The sequence below is a fragment of the Lutra lutra genome, chromosome 11, assembly GCF_902655055.1.
Source record: "Lutra lutra chromosome 11, mLutLut1.2, whole genome shotgun sequence".
Taxonomy (NCBI): Eukaryota; Metazoa; Chordata; class Mammalia; order Carnivora; family Mustelidae; genus Lutra; species Lutra lutra.
In genome coordinates this window covers 59,873,416-59,892,362 of record NC_062288.1, presented here as the reverse complement: position 1 = coordinate 59,892,362, position 18,947 = coordinate 59,873,416, and the positions used below count along the sequence as shown (strand labels likewise).

At 35.1% G+C, this 18,947-nt stretch overlaps 1 protein-coding gene across 4 annotated transcripts in view; it reads right to left on the bottom strand.

Annotated features, from left to right (window-relative positions):
* TAX1BP1 (Tax1 binding protein 1) overlaps positions 1-18,947 on the bottom strand; it is an 80,895-nt gene that overhangs the window by 25,724 nt on the left and 36,224 nt on the right. For 2 of the 4 annotated variants that reach the window (XM_047696115.1, XM_047696117.1), the window contains exons 8-13: positions 15,686-15,871; positions 9,054-9,278; positions 8,355-8,501; positions 6,781-6,904; positions 5,436-5,542; positions 2,249-2,374 (exon numbers count right to left, since the gene is read on the bottom strand). In XM_047696115.1, coding sequence (XP_047552071.1) covers positions 2,249-2,374; positions 5,436-5,542; positions 6,781-6,904; positions 8,355-8,501; positions 9,054-9,278; positions 15,686-15,871 — 915 coding nt within the window. The remainder of the gene's footprint in view (positions 1-2,248; positions 2,375-5,435; positions 5,543-6,780; positions 6,905-8,354; positions 8,502-9,053; positions 9,279-15,685; positions 15,872-18,947) is intronic. The other 2 variants (XM_047696116.1, XM_047696118.1) reach the window with 1 other exon arrangement.

Here is an 18,947-nt window from a genome sequence, read left to right as displayed (position 1 = left end):
CAAGTATTAACTTACGTGGCACGTTATCTTTCTTCCCCAAGTTTCAAACCTGTCTTTTTAACAGATGGGTGACATGTTTTCAGTGTTCTTTCCACACTTTAAGGGCAAAAGGCCCCAAGCCTACTTTTCTTACTTTTGTTAACAGATATTACCAATCTCAGAGCCCACTGTGACTGAAGCTAGGAAGTTTTGTTGTAATATTTACTCCTCCCTCTTCTTCCTCCACTCCCCAACATTTTCAGTCTCTTAAGTCATTCATTCACTTAACCACATTATGAATACAAACACAAACTTATTTTTTGATTATTTTTCCCTAAGGATGCCTTTCAAAACTTTCCTTGATAGACTCATGTCTTGTTCAATAGTAAGTGATCAGGTAAGTACCCAAGGGGGTGCTCTTTACCAAGTAATTCTGAAACTACTTCTAATTTTCTTACCTTTAAAAACCTTCCCACCTATAAAACCTCTCAGGGTTACCCAACTGTTTTCAAAAAGACCTAATGTAGTTGGGTACCTTTGCTCCTAGGAAATTCTCAGGAGCAAACAGCACCCAAAATCCATTTTAGGACCCCCAAAACTGTGGCTTTGATCTAGTTTTTAAGTCCAATCTACTCCACCACAGAAATTAAAGTCCTATTACTCCAGGCTGCCCAAAATTTCCAGGCTATGCTGCTCTCCACTTTCACCTCCAAACTTATATAAGTGTTTTTCAATCTGCTTAGAGTGATGCTTCTTTCTTTTCCCAGCTCTGCTTTCCCTCCCCTCCAGTTTGGTCTTTCAAAGGCTGAATTTCTTCATGCTGAACTCCTAAATATTCCACTGGAAACAGCCCTATGGTACTTCATTAATTAGAATTACCATTCACGTAGAACATCATCCCATTTTGCCTTGTCTAGTAAGTATCTGTTCTAAACAGTACAAAATAAGGGAAAGGGCACTAAATAAAAAGCTATCCACTTATACCAGCCGCATAATCTGTAATGTTTAATTCGGATGCTCACTTTTATCAGGAACTAAATGAACTAAAAAATAAAAACATTACTTAGTTTCCCACAGGTTTGCAGGTGATTACCTGGGTCATGAATGTCAAAGAGCTGTGAGTATCACTATTCTACTTCTAACAATCCCTATTAGATTATAAACTCATAAAGCATACACAGTAAAGCATACACATGCCTTACTTATTTGATCACCCACATAAGAGCTAACATAGTGAGCACGTGCTAGCTCTCTCTACATAGTAGGCTTTAATTTTACTATTTTTTCTATCAATATGCAAAGATAAAACTTCATGTAAATTCAGTATTCACACTTAAGCAGCCAGCCATTGAAACAATATCCACAGGGTTCTCAGAAATAAGATCTCATGATTAAGTTTGGAATTTTCATTCTGACAGTAAAGAACGATAAAGAACTACCACCAGTAAAATTACCTATAATGTGCCACCTTCTTCAGTCCTTAGGGGAAAACCTAAATTCTTAGTGCCTTTAAGAACACCACATTTAAAAATTAGATCGTAAGTACAATTAGCTATAGTATAGCAAAGTTAAATCATTTAGAACTTCCTGGTCTTTAGTGACACACACAATATGCAAATTACAGTTACATATCTATTTCAAAATATGTTAACATTATACTCTATTCCTTAAAACAAAAATATTTTCCTACTAATTGGCGGAAACAGCCTGCTAATTTTTTTCTCTAACAGTCTTACAAATATCATTTACCATTTGGGCTTGTTTGTTGCCTAATGTTACATTGGCAAAAATAATTTTAATTAAGATTGTATCACTTTTGCAGTATTTTTTAAGATCACAAGTAACACATCCGGTGATCACTTAGTAACTTACATAAATTTTAAAATTACTGATCATATATTACTATGCTCCCACAAAAATGTAAAGCCCCTAATTTTACATACATGTTCATGTTTGTTTCTACGTGAACAGGATAATGAAATGATCACGTTTCCTTAGAAACTAAGCATGATTTTAAAATATAATTTTAATTAGCCAACTGAATGCATAAAAATTAAACCCACAATGGCAATGCACAGGAGTATTTTTCTCAGTTCATCGTTAACTGACTAAATACACTCAACTAAATACATAGTATATTTTTATTTATACACAAAAATACAAATTCCAATTATCTATACTGAAACTGTCCATTAGATTGGTTAAAATTAACATATCCGCAAAAGTACCAGGTACACTGTGGTTCAAGCTATACAAATACCGAACTTACTCTGTAACTGTCCTCTACTTCAGTTAATGCTAGTTTTACACTTTCAGCAATCTTCACTTGTTCTTTCCATTTCAGTTCCATTTTTGCAAGTTCATCAGCATACTTACTGCATTTTGTTTTCTCATCCTAAATGAAATTAGCATAATTACCAAAAGATTTTAAATCCAAGTAAAACCAGTATCTATATAAATGTACTTAGATGTGCTGAATGTTTCATTATAACACTGTTTGTTTTTTTTAAGATTTTATTTATTTATTTGACAGACAGAGATCACAAGTAGGCAGAGAGGCAGGCAGAGAAAGAGGAGGAAGCAGGCTCCCCGCTGAGCAGAGAGCCCGATGTGGGGCTCGATCCCAGAACCCTGGGATCATGATCTGAGCGGAAAGCAGAGGCTTTAACACTGAGCCACCCAGGCGCCCCTCATTATAACATTGTTTTAATAGAGTAAACACTGAAACGACCAAATGTTAAAAAAAAAAAAAAAAACCCAAACGAAAAAAACAAGTGTCAGTGGAAGATGGGACAAATCATTTTAAATCTCTAAAACTGAACAGTATATATTTAAAAGAACACAGATCTACAAATTAACGAGTAAATGTCAAGATACATTAACTGAAAACAGTATGCTGCAAAAACCAGAATATATAGTATAATCCTATTTTTAAAAAGTTAACAATTTTTTATGATCTCTATATAGTGCTGTGTAGAAAAATATAAAGTATTAATATCTCTTATCTCTTGGAATCAGGATCATAATGGTACCTTTTACCATCTTTATTCTTTATTTCTATACTGCCATAAGATTTCACAATAAGCATTTATTACTTCTACAATGGGAAGAAATAAAAACTAACATGATTATAATGACAGCTGTTTCCAGACATTGGAATTTCCTGACCAAGATAATCTCTAGGCTGACTTTTTTTTTCTTTTTTAAAGATTTTATTATTTATTTGACACAGAGAAAGAGAGCGATCACAAGCAGGGGGAGTGCCGGGGGAAAGGGAGAAGCAGGCTTGGGGCTGAACAGGGAGCCGGACACGGGGGCTCAATCCCAGGACCTCGAAATCATGACCAGAGCTGAAGGCAGACACTTAAAAGACTAAGCCACCCAGGTGCCTCTAGGCTGACTTCTTATACACTGCTTCTCCTCTACAACCCAGAATGTTAACAAATCATGACAAAAGGGTAAATTGGGGAATTTCATTTTGAATGTCTTATATTCAAAGTAAAAGTTTAAAAATATGCTTTAAGCAATACAACTGAGGAAAAGTCTTTAACAAATGCTAGATCAAGTTAATATCCATTACAATACACACCATACATCACACCACACACAAAAATAAAATGAAACAGACCTAAATGTGAAAAACCTGAGACTATAAAACTTACAGAAGATAGAAAATCTTTACAAGTTGGATTAGGTAAATATTTCTTACAACACAATGGAGCCTGCTTAAGATTCATTCGCATTCATTCTCTCTCTCTCTCTCTCTCTCTCTCTCTCTCTCTCTATCCGGGCACGTAGGTGGCTCAGTGGGTTAAGCCTCTGCCTTCAGCTCAAGTCCTGATCTCAGTGTCCTGGGATAGAGCCCTGTATCAGGCTCTCTGCTCAGCAGGGAGCCTGCTTCCTCCTCTCTCTCTCTGCCTGCCTCTCTGCCTACTTGTGATCTGTCTGCCAAATAAATAAAATCTTTGAAAAAAACAAATAATAAAATGAACTCAATTTTTAAAATAGCAAAAGATCATAATTCTCCCAATAAAAAGGAATGAACTACCAATATAAGCAACATGGATAAATCTCAAATTAATTATGCTGAAAGAGGACCAAAAGAAAGTATAAACCATATGACTGAATTTACACAAACTGTACAAAAGGTAGGACTGTGGGAGGAAAACACCTTGAGGAAATTTTTAACTTTAGCACATTAAAAAATATTCATCTAGAATTATTTCAGACTTGATGAAAAAAGTTTAGTCCCTTATAAACAACTACTCCAAATTCAAGGGTAAAACTCTTCTAAGAAATCAATCCTTCTACAGAAGGAAGGATCCTCTGAAGCAACAAAAATGTTTAAAATTTAAAGGATTTGGGGCACCTGGGTGGCTCAGTTGGTTAAGCGTCTGCCTTTGGCTCAGGTCATGATTTCAGGGTCCTGGGATCCAGCCCCATGGGCTCCCTGCTCCCTTTCCCCATCCCCTACTCATGCTCTCTTGCAATCCCTCTCTCAAATAAATAAAATCTTTTTAAAAATAAATTTTAAGAGATTATTAAAAGGCATTGACAAAACGTTTTAAATCAATCACTACAGTAACACTGAACTAATGTATGAACTTCATCATTCTATAGTCTAAACATCCTTCCCCTCTCTACAGGCATGGAAAAACATACACCAAAAAATTAACAAAAATCACTCACACAAACACAAAACACCTTTGCCTCCCTTCTCCAAATCAGGCATAAATGAGAAGCATTTTCCCTTTATCCTTTAAATACTCCAGGAGTGAACCTTACCCAAGATAGTTGCAAAACTGAAATGTATGAAGAATACAGTTTAAAACAGTCAAGATAGTTAACATCATAAAGGCAACAGCTCATCTGATTAACATTCTCTTTTTCCACTTTGTAAATGTGGTTACTTTAAAATATCCCAAAATTCTTTGCTATTACAGTAAATGTAAAGAAAATACTTCCCTTTATGAAGTTCCAAGTTCAAGGATATATATTCAATGTATCCTTATAAGACGACGACAAACAAAAATAACCAATCTCAATTAATCACTTGCCCATTACCAAGAATGGACACTAGGTCAATAGAAAATTTTAGGATCATGATTTTACACACAGGCCTACATGAGCAGATACACAGAACAACCCCCTTTCATCATCCAAAAGTGAAACTAAGAGGGCACCTGGGTGGCTAAGTCAGTTAAGAGGCAGCCTTCAGCTCAGATCATGATCCCAGCGTCCTGGACTGAGCCCCTGATGAGGCAGCCTGCTTCTCCCTCTCCCTGAAGTTCCCCCTGCCTGTGTTCTCAGTGTCAAATAAATGGGGGGGGGGGGACTAAGTAAATGGGTATGGGGAGGGTTGGTAAACACACCCAGAATTTAAAGAGAAAAAATCCAAACACAAAGGTAAGCCATTATATCTAATAAATCTTTCATTTACAAGAAAGCTAGCTTACCTGCAAGAGTTGTCTACATTTATTGTATTTTTCTGTTTTGTCAGCAATTTCTTTGGACATTTCACAGACTTGTCCCTTTGTTACCATGTCAGAATCTGTCTCAGCTATTACAAGGCAGAAAATATTAAAATTAAAACTTATTTTTGCCCCTTATATTATCTTCCTGTTCAGAATGACTTCAAGGTAAGTATACTGTGAAATAAATGGAATACTAAAGGAGAAAAATATTTGAGAACATGTATTCATACACTAAATAAAGAAAGATAATATAAACTCTACATGAGAATTTTTTATATGTTTGGCCAGAAACAAGTTCATATTCAATAATGAAAAGGATCATTAACTAAAATAGTTCTGAAATGGCACACTTGTTCTTTTCATATAACTGAATAGACAGGGTAAGTAGAAAGCCACGCTCTCTGAAAAAAACACTTTAAACCATTTTTCTAGTCCTTCATTACTATTCACTTCATTACTATTCAAGTCTTTATTAAGTAAATAATTTACACACCACTACTCTAGATGCTACAGAGTTTGTACAGAAATGGGAAGTCACGATCTTATTCTACAGTGGCTGAATATAACTAAATATTTAATAGCATGGGAAGTTTACAATACATTTAAAAAGTCTAAAACAGCAATTACGCCAACATTATAGAAGGAAGTGTATTTTTATATACTCTAGTGCCGACTTTCATTATTGTCAAATCTTTACCCTCAGGTGGAAAAAAAAAAAAATCAGGCTAAATGAAAACCTAGAGTTAATTCAAATTTTTCATGTTGTTTATACATTCACTATGTCTTTCTAATCTGTTCTCTAAGTTAATAAACTAATCATAATTTAATTTTTCCAACAGGTACACTAACCAGAAAGTACCCTAATGATCCAAAGAAGTTTAAAAAAAAAAAAAAAAGAGGTAGTAGTAGCACTCGTAAAAAAAAAAAAAAAAAACCATCAACGGGGAATTTATTCCCCCCCCCAGCAGAACCGTATAATTAAAGTTCCATAAAAATTCCACAGATTTAGTGGGCTATTAATTAAAAATTCAATCACTGGTTTTTTGTCCTATAGCCTAACTGTTGCTATAAGCATATAAGCTTACAAACTGTAGTTCATTTAATACTTCTGAATATTCTCAGGAAGATAAATACTAGGTTCACACATTTTGTATATTTCACATGCATGACTTTCTTACTTTTAGACCTACTTTATCATTGCCTTAATCCTCTCACTTACAAGAATTTTTAGAAACTCCCTTAAAATTCATATACCCGGAACAAGGCAGTATAAGTATCAATACTTGTCAAGGCAGGACACTACATAAAAGGTCTGAAAAATTTTTACCTGCAGAAGGTGGTGGCTTTACATCTATAGGAGAGGCAGTAGTAGCTGGGTCTGTGTTTATTGAGGCATCATTCACTTTTTGCTGACTCCCAATTTTCTTTGTTAAGACACTGTTGCTATTGGCCTATGCAGAATATTAACAATAAATTATTACAGGAGTTATATTTCCATCAGTAATTCCATAAAGAAATCCTGAGAAGTCCACAAAGCCGGTATTGTCTTGAAGGCCAACAAAAACCAAAGGTAACACACATCATTTTACTAACTGACCTAAATGTTACAAAAGAGAAAAACTTTATTTTGGTTTCCCTTGTCAAATCATCAAAACACTACCCAAAAAAAGACACAGAAATCTCCTAGGTCACCTACTACAAAGTCGTAATGTACCTAACAGGCCCCAAACCCAAACCCATACATGTGGGTCAAACTCAAAGTATAGTATTTTTTCACAAAAGCCTTTCTAGTTTACTACATCCACTTCTGTGAAAATATCTGTACTGGGCACCTGGGTGGCTCAGCTGGTTAAGTACCTGACTTCAGCTCAGGTCATGATCCCAGAGTGCTGGGATTAAGCCCCATGCCAGGCTCCATACTTAGAGGGGAGTCTGCTTCTTCATCTGCACCCCCCACCCCACTCATGATCTCTCTCTGATAAATAAAATCTTTATTTTCCAACCTGAGCTGAAAACAGACGTTTAAACAACTGAGCCACCCAGGCGCCCCTAAATAAAATCTTGGGGGGAAAAAAATCATTTGTACCATATAGAATACAAATAAAACAGTGTTTACAATAAATTTTGTTTGCAAAGAGAACCTCGTATCAACTAAAGGTTTTAAATATGTTTCTCCACTTCCAGCATTTCATTACATAGCAAACCTTATATTAGGTACAATTTAAGGACCCACATTAAAACACGCATGAGAACAGAAATAATTTCTTCTTCATTAAATCTGCTTACCCACTCTCAAATGGAATATAAAACAACTAGCTAACATTAACTCTTCCTAATCTAGTGATTATGAATAGGATGGAAGAACCCAACAATGAAAACTGAGAAAATATCTATTACCCTGGGGATAACCAATGGTGAATCACACTGAGGACAAGCATCACTGTTGTAAGGAGCCATCCAATACGTATAGTTTTTAAGTGAAGACATTTATCAGGAATTTAGAGGGAAATGGTCAAGTAAAAAGGACCTCACTCCTGTTTTCTTTTGCCTGCTGCTGCCCTTGCTTCCTTTGTTGGTTTTTCTAGCAAATAAAAACTCCAGATCAAAAAAAATATGTATCATTACAATATTAGACCAAAGACTTCAAATCAGACCAATGACTTCAAATCAGCAGAGATAAATTATATTCAAAAGGTTGATATTTAGAGTATTATAAATCTGGGGGCACCTGACTGGCTCAGTTGAAAGAGTATATGCCTCTTGATCTCAGGTCATGAATTAGAGGCTCATGAGGGGTACAGAGATTACTTACATAAATAAAACTTTAGAATATTATAAATGTGATTTGTAAACAAAAATAGTGATAAAAGAAGTATCAGGTATACATTAAACTGTCCTTACTGATTGGTCTGAAAGTTTGTTTATTTGTTTTTGGAGCCTCTGGCATTCCTTGAATTTTTCTTTATAATGATCTGCTGCCATCTGAAGACGAAGTTTCAAATCTTCAACTTCTCTTCTCAGTTCATGTTCCAGTGTATCAGTCTTTTCCTATGACAAAAATACACACACACTTCCGCTTAAAAAAAAAACAAAAAAGTTAAAAATCTCCTATCTCATAATGTAAAACTAAATCCCAACTTCATTTTCGCTTTTTTCTTTCTGGCTTTTAATTTTTATTTGTTTTAGAGTTTTGGCAACAGAGCTACATTAGCTCCTAATAAATCCAGCTTTATATTCTTAGGACTAAGGCTCATTAAAAAACTAGAGAAGAAAATCTACCTCCAGAGGAGTAAGTATTACCCTGTTAAATAACCATAATACCACTTTATGAAGCTAATAAATAAGAAATTCCAAACAAAGTAATATATAACTGACATCAGAAAGTTTAACAATAGAGCAGTTCTTACTAACCATTAGGCATTAGCCTACCTACATTTTCCTTAAAGTTACATTAATTTCCACTGAAGAAGTTATAATGACTAAATGAAATGAAGAGAAATTTAAATTTCTGTGATAAGGAATCTGACCTATTATGACATACCTATTGAGCTTGTAGTGAGTTTTTGATCAAATGAATAATCAAAATTAACCCACTTTTACCTGGTCTTTCTTCACAGAGTTCAGTTTAAGTTCTGCCACTGCATCAGCTAACTGCTTTTTTACTTTCTCATTTTCCAAGCGTGCAGTATGCAGATCTGCCATTGTTTTATCTCGCACATTTACAGCATCACTAAGTTCTTTAGCCAGAAAGACAACTTCTTGCCGGGTTGCCTGAACCTGCTCCTCTGCTTTACGAAGTTGCTCCTTTAAAGAAAAGGTATCCTCCTGAAGAAAAGTAGAGAAATATATTTACAATAAAACCATTAAATTAAAAAAAGAAGCAGAAACCATTTTTAGTATTTCAACACATCCAAAATTTTAAATTTTTCTTTTTTTTTTTTTTTTTTTAACATTTTACTTATTTGACAGAGAGAGAGATCACAAGCAGGCAGGCAGAGAGACGGGAAGCACGGAGAGCCCAACATAGGGCTCAATCCCAGGACCCGGAGATCATGACCTGAGCCAAAGGCAGAAGCTTACCCCACTGAGCCACCCAGGTGCCCTAAATACTGTTTTCTATTCATAACTTCGATGAAGCACATAAACCTATAAAAAACATAAGGACTCTATGTTACAGTCCCCATTGAACAACGCAATGCACTCAGTATCTCTACCACATTGAACACACGTAAACTGAAGTTCAGAAGTTAAGCAACGTGCCCTGTATTTAAAAGCCCTGACTTAAACGGAAATACAAATGAAAGTTCCTGTCCCCAAAAATCACTAAGAGCTGGAACTACTGACCCTCATTTTTTATGATTACCAATAAAAATAATTTCAGAAAGTTCTCTGTAATTCCAAAAATTCTGGTTAAAAGAAGTCTCCTATTAACTAACCTAAAACATACCCAATGTATCATTAATATACCATCACATATCATTATGAAAACAGGACAGATTTAGAATTTCATTCTAAAAACAAAATACTGATATGCAAATAACAAAGAAAAGGTACTGGGAAAATGAAAAGTAATTAGCCCCTCTAAACAAACCTAAAAGTATCTTTAAAAAGTTAAAATTGAGGGGCGCCTGGGCGGCTCAGTGGGTTAAGGCCTCTGTCTTCGGCACAGGTCGTGATCCCAGGGTCCTGGGATCAAGCCTTGCATTGGGCTCTCTGCTCTGCAGGGAGCCTGCTTCCTCCTCTCTCTCAGCATGCCTCTATGCCTACTTGTGATCTCTCTCTGTCAAATAAATAAATAAAATATTAAAGAAAAAAAAAGTTAAAACTGATTTAAAAAAAAAAAAAAAAAGAGGTTCAGTCAGTTAAGCATCTATCTGCCTTTGGCTCAGGTCATGATCCTAGGATCCTGGGATGGAGCCCCATGTTGGGCTCCCTGATCAGTGGGGTATCTGCTTCTCTCTCTCACAAAAATAAAATTTTTAAGAAGAAAGAAAAGAAAAAAAAAGGGGAAAGAAAAAGTTAAAATTGCCATTCCTTTAATATTAGGACCCCAACAAATCCAGTTTATTCAACTTTCCTATTTTTATCTCTGTACTAAAAATAACAAACTCAGAAAAAGTGCAACCCATTCTTGGGTTTTTAAATTGTTAGCTCCTGGGCACCTGGCTGGCTTAGTTGGTGGAGCACATGGCTCTTGATTCTCAGAACAGTGAGCCCAAGCCCTTGCTGGGCATGGAGCCTACTTAAAAAAATAAATAAATAAAAATAAACTGTTAGCTCCTTAGAAAGAAATGACTATGTAATGCTGAAGTGGAGGAAATCTCTGCAGATATAATATTAACAGATATCATCAGTTTCCCTGTCAAAAGGGAAGATAACAAAAAACTGGAGGAAATTGTTTGGAATATATTTTTTTAAAAGGTACAATAATACTCTGATATAAATACATTTTCTAATCAGTAAGGAAAAAACTCTCCAAACCCCCCCCCCAAAAAAAAAACAAAAACAACAACAACAACAAGAAAAACCAACCCCAAAAATTGGGGAATGGCAGGACTGTGAATTTTTTTTTTTTTTTTAAAGAAATGGCCAGGGATGCCTGGGTGGCTCGGTGGGTTGAGCCGCTGCTTTCAGCTCAGGTCATGATCCAGATTCCTGGGACTAAGTCCCACACTGGGCTCCTTGCTTGGCAGGGAGCCTGCTTCTCTACCTACCTCTGCCTGCTTGTGCGCTAGTTCCCTAATAAATAAATAAAATCTTAAAAAAAAAAAAAGTAATAATAATAAAAGAAATGACCATTATGCCATTATGCATATAGAAATATATTCAACTCATCAACAATCAAAGAATTTAAATACCATTTTATTTCAACTGACAAAGATTCAAAAACCAGAATATTCCAATATTTGGATGACTTTAGGGAAATTAACATTTATAAACAAGTGGACTATGTACCTGGTAAGCAGTATAAAGTTTCTTATCAGAGTTTTGCAACATACACAACCTTTAAAAAGCACATTAACTTTTGGTCTAGCAACTTTTATTTTCATGAGTTTCTAAGAAATTTAGCTTTACAAGGATGCAGTACAATTATTAAAATGAAAAATTATTAAAAATAGAAAATATGTAATATAAGAATTTATTATAAATTCTGCAATATATCCTTTATACAATGAAAGTCTCTGCTCCCATTACAAACAGAAGTATATACAATGCTAGGGTATTTTTTTGAAAAGCTATTTAAAAATAACTATGAAATTTATTCTGGTATGTACATATGCCTACATAACTGTACAAGGAAGCTTACAGCAGCATGCTTATAAAAGCTAAGGACTATACACAACTAAAAACAACTACATACTACATGGCTATAAATAAAATAAAGGATACTATGCACCTGCTAGTGAACGAGGAAGATCTATATGGGTTCTCATACCCATACAGAATGTCCAGACACTATAAAATTTTAAAAAGGTTTTATTGTTGGGGCGCCTGGGTGGCTCAGTGGGTTAAGCCGCTGCCTTCGGCTCAGGTCATGATCTCGGGGTCCTGGGATCGAGTCCCGCATCGGGCTCTCTGCTCAGCAAGAAGCCTGCTTCCCTCTCTCTCTCTCTCTCTCTGCCTGCCTCTCCGTCTACTTGTGATCTCTCTCTGTCAAATAAATAAATAAAATCTTTAAAAAAAAAAAAAAAAGGTTTTATTGTTTTTATAAAAATATAAATTCTCTATGTACCTTCATAGATTTCTAGGAAAATTAAAAATTCTATAAGACATATATGGGAGGGGCGCCTGGGTGGCTCAGCGGGTTGGGCCGCTGCCTTCGGCTCGGGTCATGATCTCAGGGTCCTGGGATTGAGCCCCGCATCGGGCTCTCTGCTCGGCGGAGAGCCTGCTTCCTCCTCTCTCTCTGCCTGCCTCTCTGCCTGCTTGTGATCTCTCTCTGTCAAATGAATGAATAAATAAAAATTAAAAAAAAAAAAAAAAAAAGACATATATGGGAAAGGATAAAGGTTACTTTTACTTTGTACCCTTATATATTATTTGAATTATGTTATAACCATGACCTTGTACTGCTTTAAAAAACAATTTTTTTGCATTTTAATGATTAATGGGGCTCCTGGCTGATTCAGTTGGTAGAGCATTTGACTCTTGATCTTGGGGTTATGAGTTGAACCCAACAGGGGCAGAGAATTTTTTAAAAAAATGTTTTAACAATTAAAGAGTCAATTTTTCCAGGTATTTCTATACCTGTGATTTTCCTTACAGAGGTTTTATGTAGAAAAAAGATGCCTAGAGAAAATTTTAGCATCTTAATAAATAAATCAAATGTATGTTTTACCTCTGTGTTTGCAATGTGCTATATTAAAGACAGGGTGTTAATCATTAATTCTAAATGTGATGCACAACTGATGTTTTAGGTGTTACAGTAATTATATCTGAGTATATAATACTCATTCACAAGAGTTAAGAAATAAGTCAAAGTAAAACTGCCCAATGTAGTATTACCCAGCCATTTAAAAAAAAAAAAAAAATTCGAAGATCTCCATGAACTGATGGTGGAGTAATTTTTTTTTGGTTTACAGTGTTCAATTTTTAAAAAGCAAGGTGCAAAAAGTATATATAGCATGGCAGCTTTTTCCTTTTTTTGAGAAAGAAGGGAATATGGAGGGATGGGGTAACTGGGTAATATAATGAGCACTGGGTATTATATAAAGACCGATAAAGCATATACCTCTGAAACCAATAATACATTATATGTTAATCAATTTAAATGAATTTAAATAAAAAATGTTTAAAAATTGAAAAAGAAAAAGAAGAAGGGAATAGAAAAGAGTGCCTGCACATGCACATGTTTATTATTTTTTTTAAAGATATTTATTTGACAGAGAGATCACAAGTAGGCAGAGAGAAGGGGAAGCAGGCTCCCTGCTGAGCAGAGAGCCTGAGGCAGGGCTTGATCCCAGGACCCTGAGATCATGACCTGAACTGAAGGCAGAGGGTTTAACCCACTGAGCCACCCAGGCACCTTTGCACATATTTATTTTTGTGGAAAGAAACAGGATAAACTGTAAACTAATGAAAATGTTTACATATAGGTATAAGAAAGGGGGTTTTTTTTGTTTGTTTTTTTTTTTCAGGAAACAGTGAACTTTATTGTTAAGTATTTCCATTTTTGAATGATGCAATTATTTAACAATCAAAACACAAAATTCAATCAAAAGGTTAAGAGAATAAAAACTAATCTTAGAATTAAATACTAACAAAAATGCAGACTGTGTAAAAATTCATTACCCATTAATATGTTTAAAAGTTTATTCAAGTAACTTTGAACACAGTACTATGTACATCCTTACTGAAATAAATTCTTAGCAAAAGGATTGGGAAGAACTTAATTTAAGAGACACACTGTTGGGAATGGCACTGGTGTAAGATTTCTGAAACTACTGGTGTATATAACAGGGTAAAATACATGAGTATATATATATATAATGATGTTTTGGAAACAAAGGCTCTCACACTGAAAGAAGAGATAAATATGGAATGGAGGAAGGTGGGAAGAACCCTAAAATACTGGATTTGAATTGAAGAAAACTATATAAAGACTTTAAATGTCTGTCCAATGGAAGTACAAAGAAGCAATGACCCCTAGTAGCAACAGGATCCAGTATAGAAATATCAAAATTCTATGTGGCTTCAAAATACCATTCCCCACTGAAAAAAACCAGGGCTCCTTAGAGAAATAAATGCCAGTACAGGTATGGGACAGAACCTAAAGCTTAATATACAGTTGTTTCACAAAGCCAAGAAGTATTCAAAACATTTATGAAAAAGACAGAGGGGTTGGGGCGGCTGGGTGGCTCAGTGGGTTAAGCCTCTGCCTTCGACTCAGGTCATGATCTCAGGGTCCAAGGACAGAGCCCCACATCAGGCTCTCTGCTCAGCAGGGAGCCTGCTTCCCCGCCCCCTGCCTACTTGTGATCTCTCTCTGTGTGAAATAAAATCTTTAAAAAAAAAAAAAAAAAAGATGGGTGGGTGCGTGGCTCAGTCGGTTAAGTGCCCAATTCTCAGTTTGGCTCACGTCATGGTGTCAGGGTCCTAAGATCAAGCCCCACATTAGGCCCTGTGCTCAACTGGAGTGTGTTTGAGATTCTCTCCCTCTTCCTCTGCTGCTCCCCCTCCTAGTACATGTACACGATCTAAAGCAAATAAATAAAATCTTGAATTTAAGGGGAGAAAAAGAAAAAGGTCTGGAACAGCTCCTCCAGCTAAGTATGGGACAATCTGGGTATGAAAAAGAGTAATAATGATGATGTACGATATACTGAACAAAAAAGAATCCCCAAGTCCACAGTAATATGAAAAAAGAGAGAGGGCAGCAAAACCTCATTATAAAAGAACACCTACTAATAAATGTAGAAGAAATGATAAAATTTTTTAAACCACCATTTTGTAATCATTAATAATAACTGATAAATGTGAGGATCATCAAGGATTAAAAAATCACTGGGTGAAAGGCTACTGGGGAACAGGACAGTCACATGATCTCAAAGTATTATCCTACATATTATTCAATACAAAGAGGGGGGAAAAGCACCAATATGATGGTTTCAGTCAAACATAACTTTAAACAAATGATTAAACCTAACATCAAGAATGAAACTGACATTATATGTCTTTATATGCAACAGAATGTACAAAACATCTATGCCTTTTCTTGCCAAAAAAGGTTTCACCTGAATCCAGTCATGAAGAAATGATAAATAAATCTGGAGTACAGACCATTTTCTCAGGCAAGTCTGAATTCTTCAAAAATATCAAGTGTCATAAAAAAACAAAAGGTATAGAGAAGCTATTCTAGATTAGAGCAGACCAAGAACACAGTAATTGGGTGATCTTTATTTCCCCTGGGCCAAGAAATTTTAAAGGTTATACAGAAATATATTTGGGACAATTTGAATGTACTAAAACTACACACAGGAAGGAAATATTATCTTATGAATGTTAAATTTCTTAGGTATGTTAATGGTTTGATGGTTATACAGAATAATGTACATGCTGACAGGGAGACATGCTAATGTATTTAGGGTGTAATGCTGAATGCCTCCAGATTTGTACTTTTTCAAAAGAAAGGCTTGGGGAAAGGAAAGATTAAAAATAAAAACCCCTCGATTGCATACATTTAACAGACACACGTTTTACACTCTTCAGATACACACTGCAAAAATACTTACCTTACTTGAGGCTGTAAGCAAGAAAGCCCTTTGCAGATTTTCCTTTTCAGCCAAACAGAACTGTAGCCTGCCAATCTCTTCTTTGAAATGAGTAATCATGCTTTCTTTGTTCCCATCTAAATTCTTTAAAGTCTGGACCTCTGACACAAGCTTGGTGTTTTCTATATCCGTATTCTTCAGATGTACCTGTAACAGTGCTTGAGATGTCAAGAATACTCTAACTCCATAACCTAAGTTACTCAAATTTCAAGCTACCATTGTTTATCTCTAACCCAAAAATGATCAAGGAACCAGAAGACTTACTAGACCAGGAGTCAGGAGACCCAAGTTACATTAAATGACTAGCTAATAAACAGAAACAAAACACAGTCTAAGTATTTTTTTTTTTCACAGAGATTATATCTAAGGTCTTAAAACATTACCTGATCTCTAAAGTCTTCTCTCATTTAACAAATTTAAGTTCTCTTTAAAAATGCAAACCAATTTAGTCATTCTTTTGGAGGAACAAATTATGTTATAGGTATATTCAGATATAAAGGCATGGAGAAATTCTGGAAAACTGAAGGGGTACATTCAAGAACAACATCTTAAGCAATATTTTTATTTTGAGAAGTATTGTCATTTACTTCCTATGTCCCTAAAAATACATTTGATTAACCCCACTATATTAATTTTCCCAGGAACTTAGGCAGCACTTGCTAATTTGCTTGTAACAGATGCACAAATCAAATTCCATAATTGAAATTATAAAGAGTACAGATACCTAGTTTCCACTATAAAGAGTATTTTGCTTTGGTTAAGAGTACCAGAGAGAAATAAATTAACATACTACTTGCACTTGACCTCAATGTATGAATGCTGAAACACTAATTCCTGTTCACAAGGACAGAATATAACTCCATATTCTCTGAGGTGTCACCAGCCAAGTCCTTTACACCACCACTTTAAAAACACTATCTAATTTTAATAATCATCAGATCAAGAAAGTGTTTTATCCATTACTCTAAATTCTGACAGGACAGAGATGGATCATATGCTCTAAGAGGGGCTAGAAAAAGAAAGATATAAGCAGTCTCTCTGATTATATAAACAATCTGGAAGGGAAAGCCTGTTTCGGAGATTAAGAATTTAATATGAGGTCTTATCATATTCAGTAAGTACAGTCTCCTTGCCATTAAAAAAAAAAAAAAAAAAAAAAGGAAAGAAAGAAAGGAAAAGGGAAAAAAAACCCCACAAAACAAAAATCTCTAAGGAAGTTTTACTTCCCATTTTGGGGATACACACATACAAATGAAATTCTGTTTAGAGCACTGGGAGGTTGAAGGAAAATATATTCAAATGGAAATTTCAATGTCAATTTGATCCCAACTGATAATGCTTATAGAAAACTGGAGATATTTTCACACCATAGAAGAATAAAAATATTTTCACACCATAGAAGAATAAATCCCCAAGACACCTCATTCATTCTCTCCCTTCCTTCCTTGCTGCCCACTCTTTTATAAAGGACTGGTCATTCAGGTGTAAAGCAAAAACGCAAAAAGTCTGCAGAAAGTGGAAAAAAAAAACAAGGCATAAGGAATAATTTAGAGCAGTAAAGGAAAAATGCTCATTTACCCTAAAATGTGCTTGCCAACCCTCTACAAAACACAAGAAGTCCTATTCTCATAACAGAAAGAAAAGAAAGGCAGGATGGAAAGATGAAATCCTTAGGGATAGGTCTCTCTCTTTCCAAAATAATTCATCCTTGTATCATTCATTACACCTCTCTAGCATCATTGGTTTAACCTAGGACCTTCCTAAACCCTTTCCAATACTAACTAGAATGCCTTTAGAATTAATTTTATTATTGAAAAGACTGAAGACACAGACATTCTATCTTATTATCTCCCACAATGCTAACAGAAAGCAACATGGAAAGCAATTATCCATGGAAAGAAATAATGCTCAGGTCTTTCCTTGACAACAAAACTGAAATATTCTCACTGAAATTCATTGTTAACATTGAGTAAAAAATTATGAAAGATGCCAATTTTCATTTAGTTAAAGAAAATTGCTTTCTAACTTTAAAAAGCTGCATTTAGGGTAGTTTGCAAAAACACTATACAAATTATAATCCAATTCCATCAATTTCTCTAGATATCTCTATTATTTCCCTTTTTCACAAAATCTTGTTCAAAGATCAAACATTATTTTGGGGCATATTTTCTTAAAGGGTCAAATCATAAATCATCCATCCACCAGAGCGGGACAACCTGGGTGGCTCAGTCAGTTAAGTGTCTGCCTTCGGTCAGGCTCTCTGCTCAGCAGGGACCCTGCTTCCCCTTCTCTCTCTACCTGCTGCTCTGCCTACTTGTGATCTTTCTCTGTCGAATAAATAAATAAAAATTTTTAAAAAATAAAATAAAATGGGTATAACCTGTGACATACAAAACGCCCCCATCCATGCTCTCTGCTCTAAGGTGCATGGTGGATTCAATATTTTTATCTTCTAAAAAAAATCCCAACACCACCAAAAATAAAAAGGAAAAAAACAATGGGCAATGTAAATCATATTCTAGTTTCTACATGCAAACTGTAACTATCAAATACTGAATATATAAACAGTTGTATGCTTTTTTTTTTTTTTAGATTTTATTTATTTATTTGACAGAGAGAGATCACAAGTAGACAGAGAGGCAGGCAGAGAGAGAGAGAGGGAAGCAGGCTTCTTGCTGAGCAGAGAGCCCGATGTGGGACTCGATCCCAGGACCCTGAGATCATGACCCGAGCCGAAGGCAGCGGCTTAACCCACTGAGCCACCCAGGCGCCCCAACAGTTGTATGCTTTTAACTTTAATTAAATATATACCACAATACTGTGTGTCTCCCTTTTCTATTATCATCAAGTGACTAAATCTACCCAAATAATACTGACTTAATTCAGAATGTTCTTGAAATTCCTCATCTGAAACTGCCTTCATGACTGCTATAAGCCACTTAAGATAAACACATCTCAATTTACATCCACAGCATTTCTGGTTATTAAGCTAACCATCCTATTTCAGAATCATTTAAAAAAGAAAAATTTCAAAAAGGTGAAGATTTGTTTACAGAGAAAATTTTCTTTAAAATGACATTCTCTGAAGATTATTCTAAAAGTCAAACTCTAAAACATGATGATCATCACTGAAATTAATGTTCTAAGATGTTCTTAAAAGGGGAAAACAATAGGTTTTATAAATTTTGATCAACAGGCAGGTATCCTGTTACCATTAAACCTC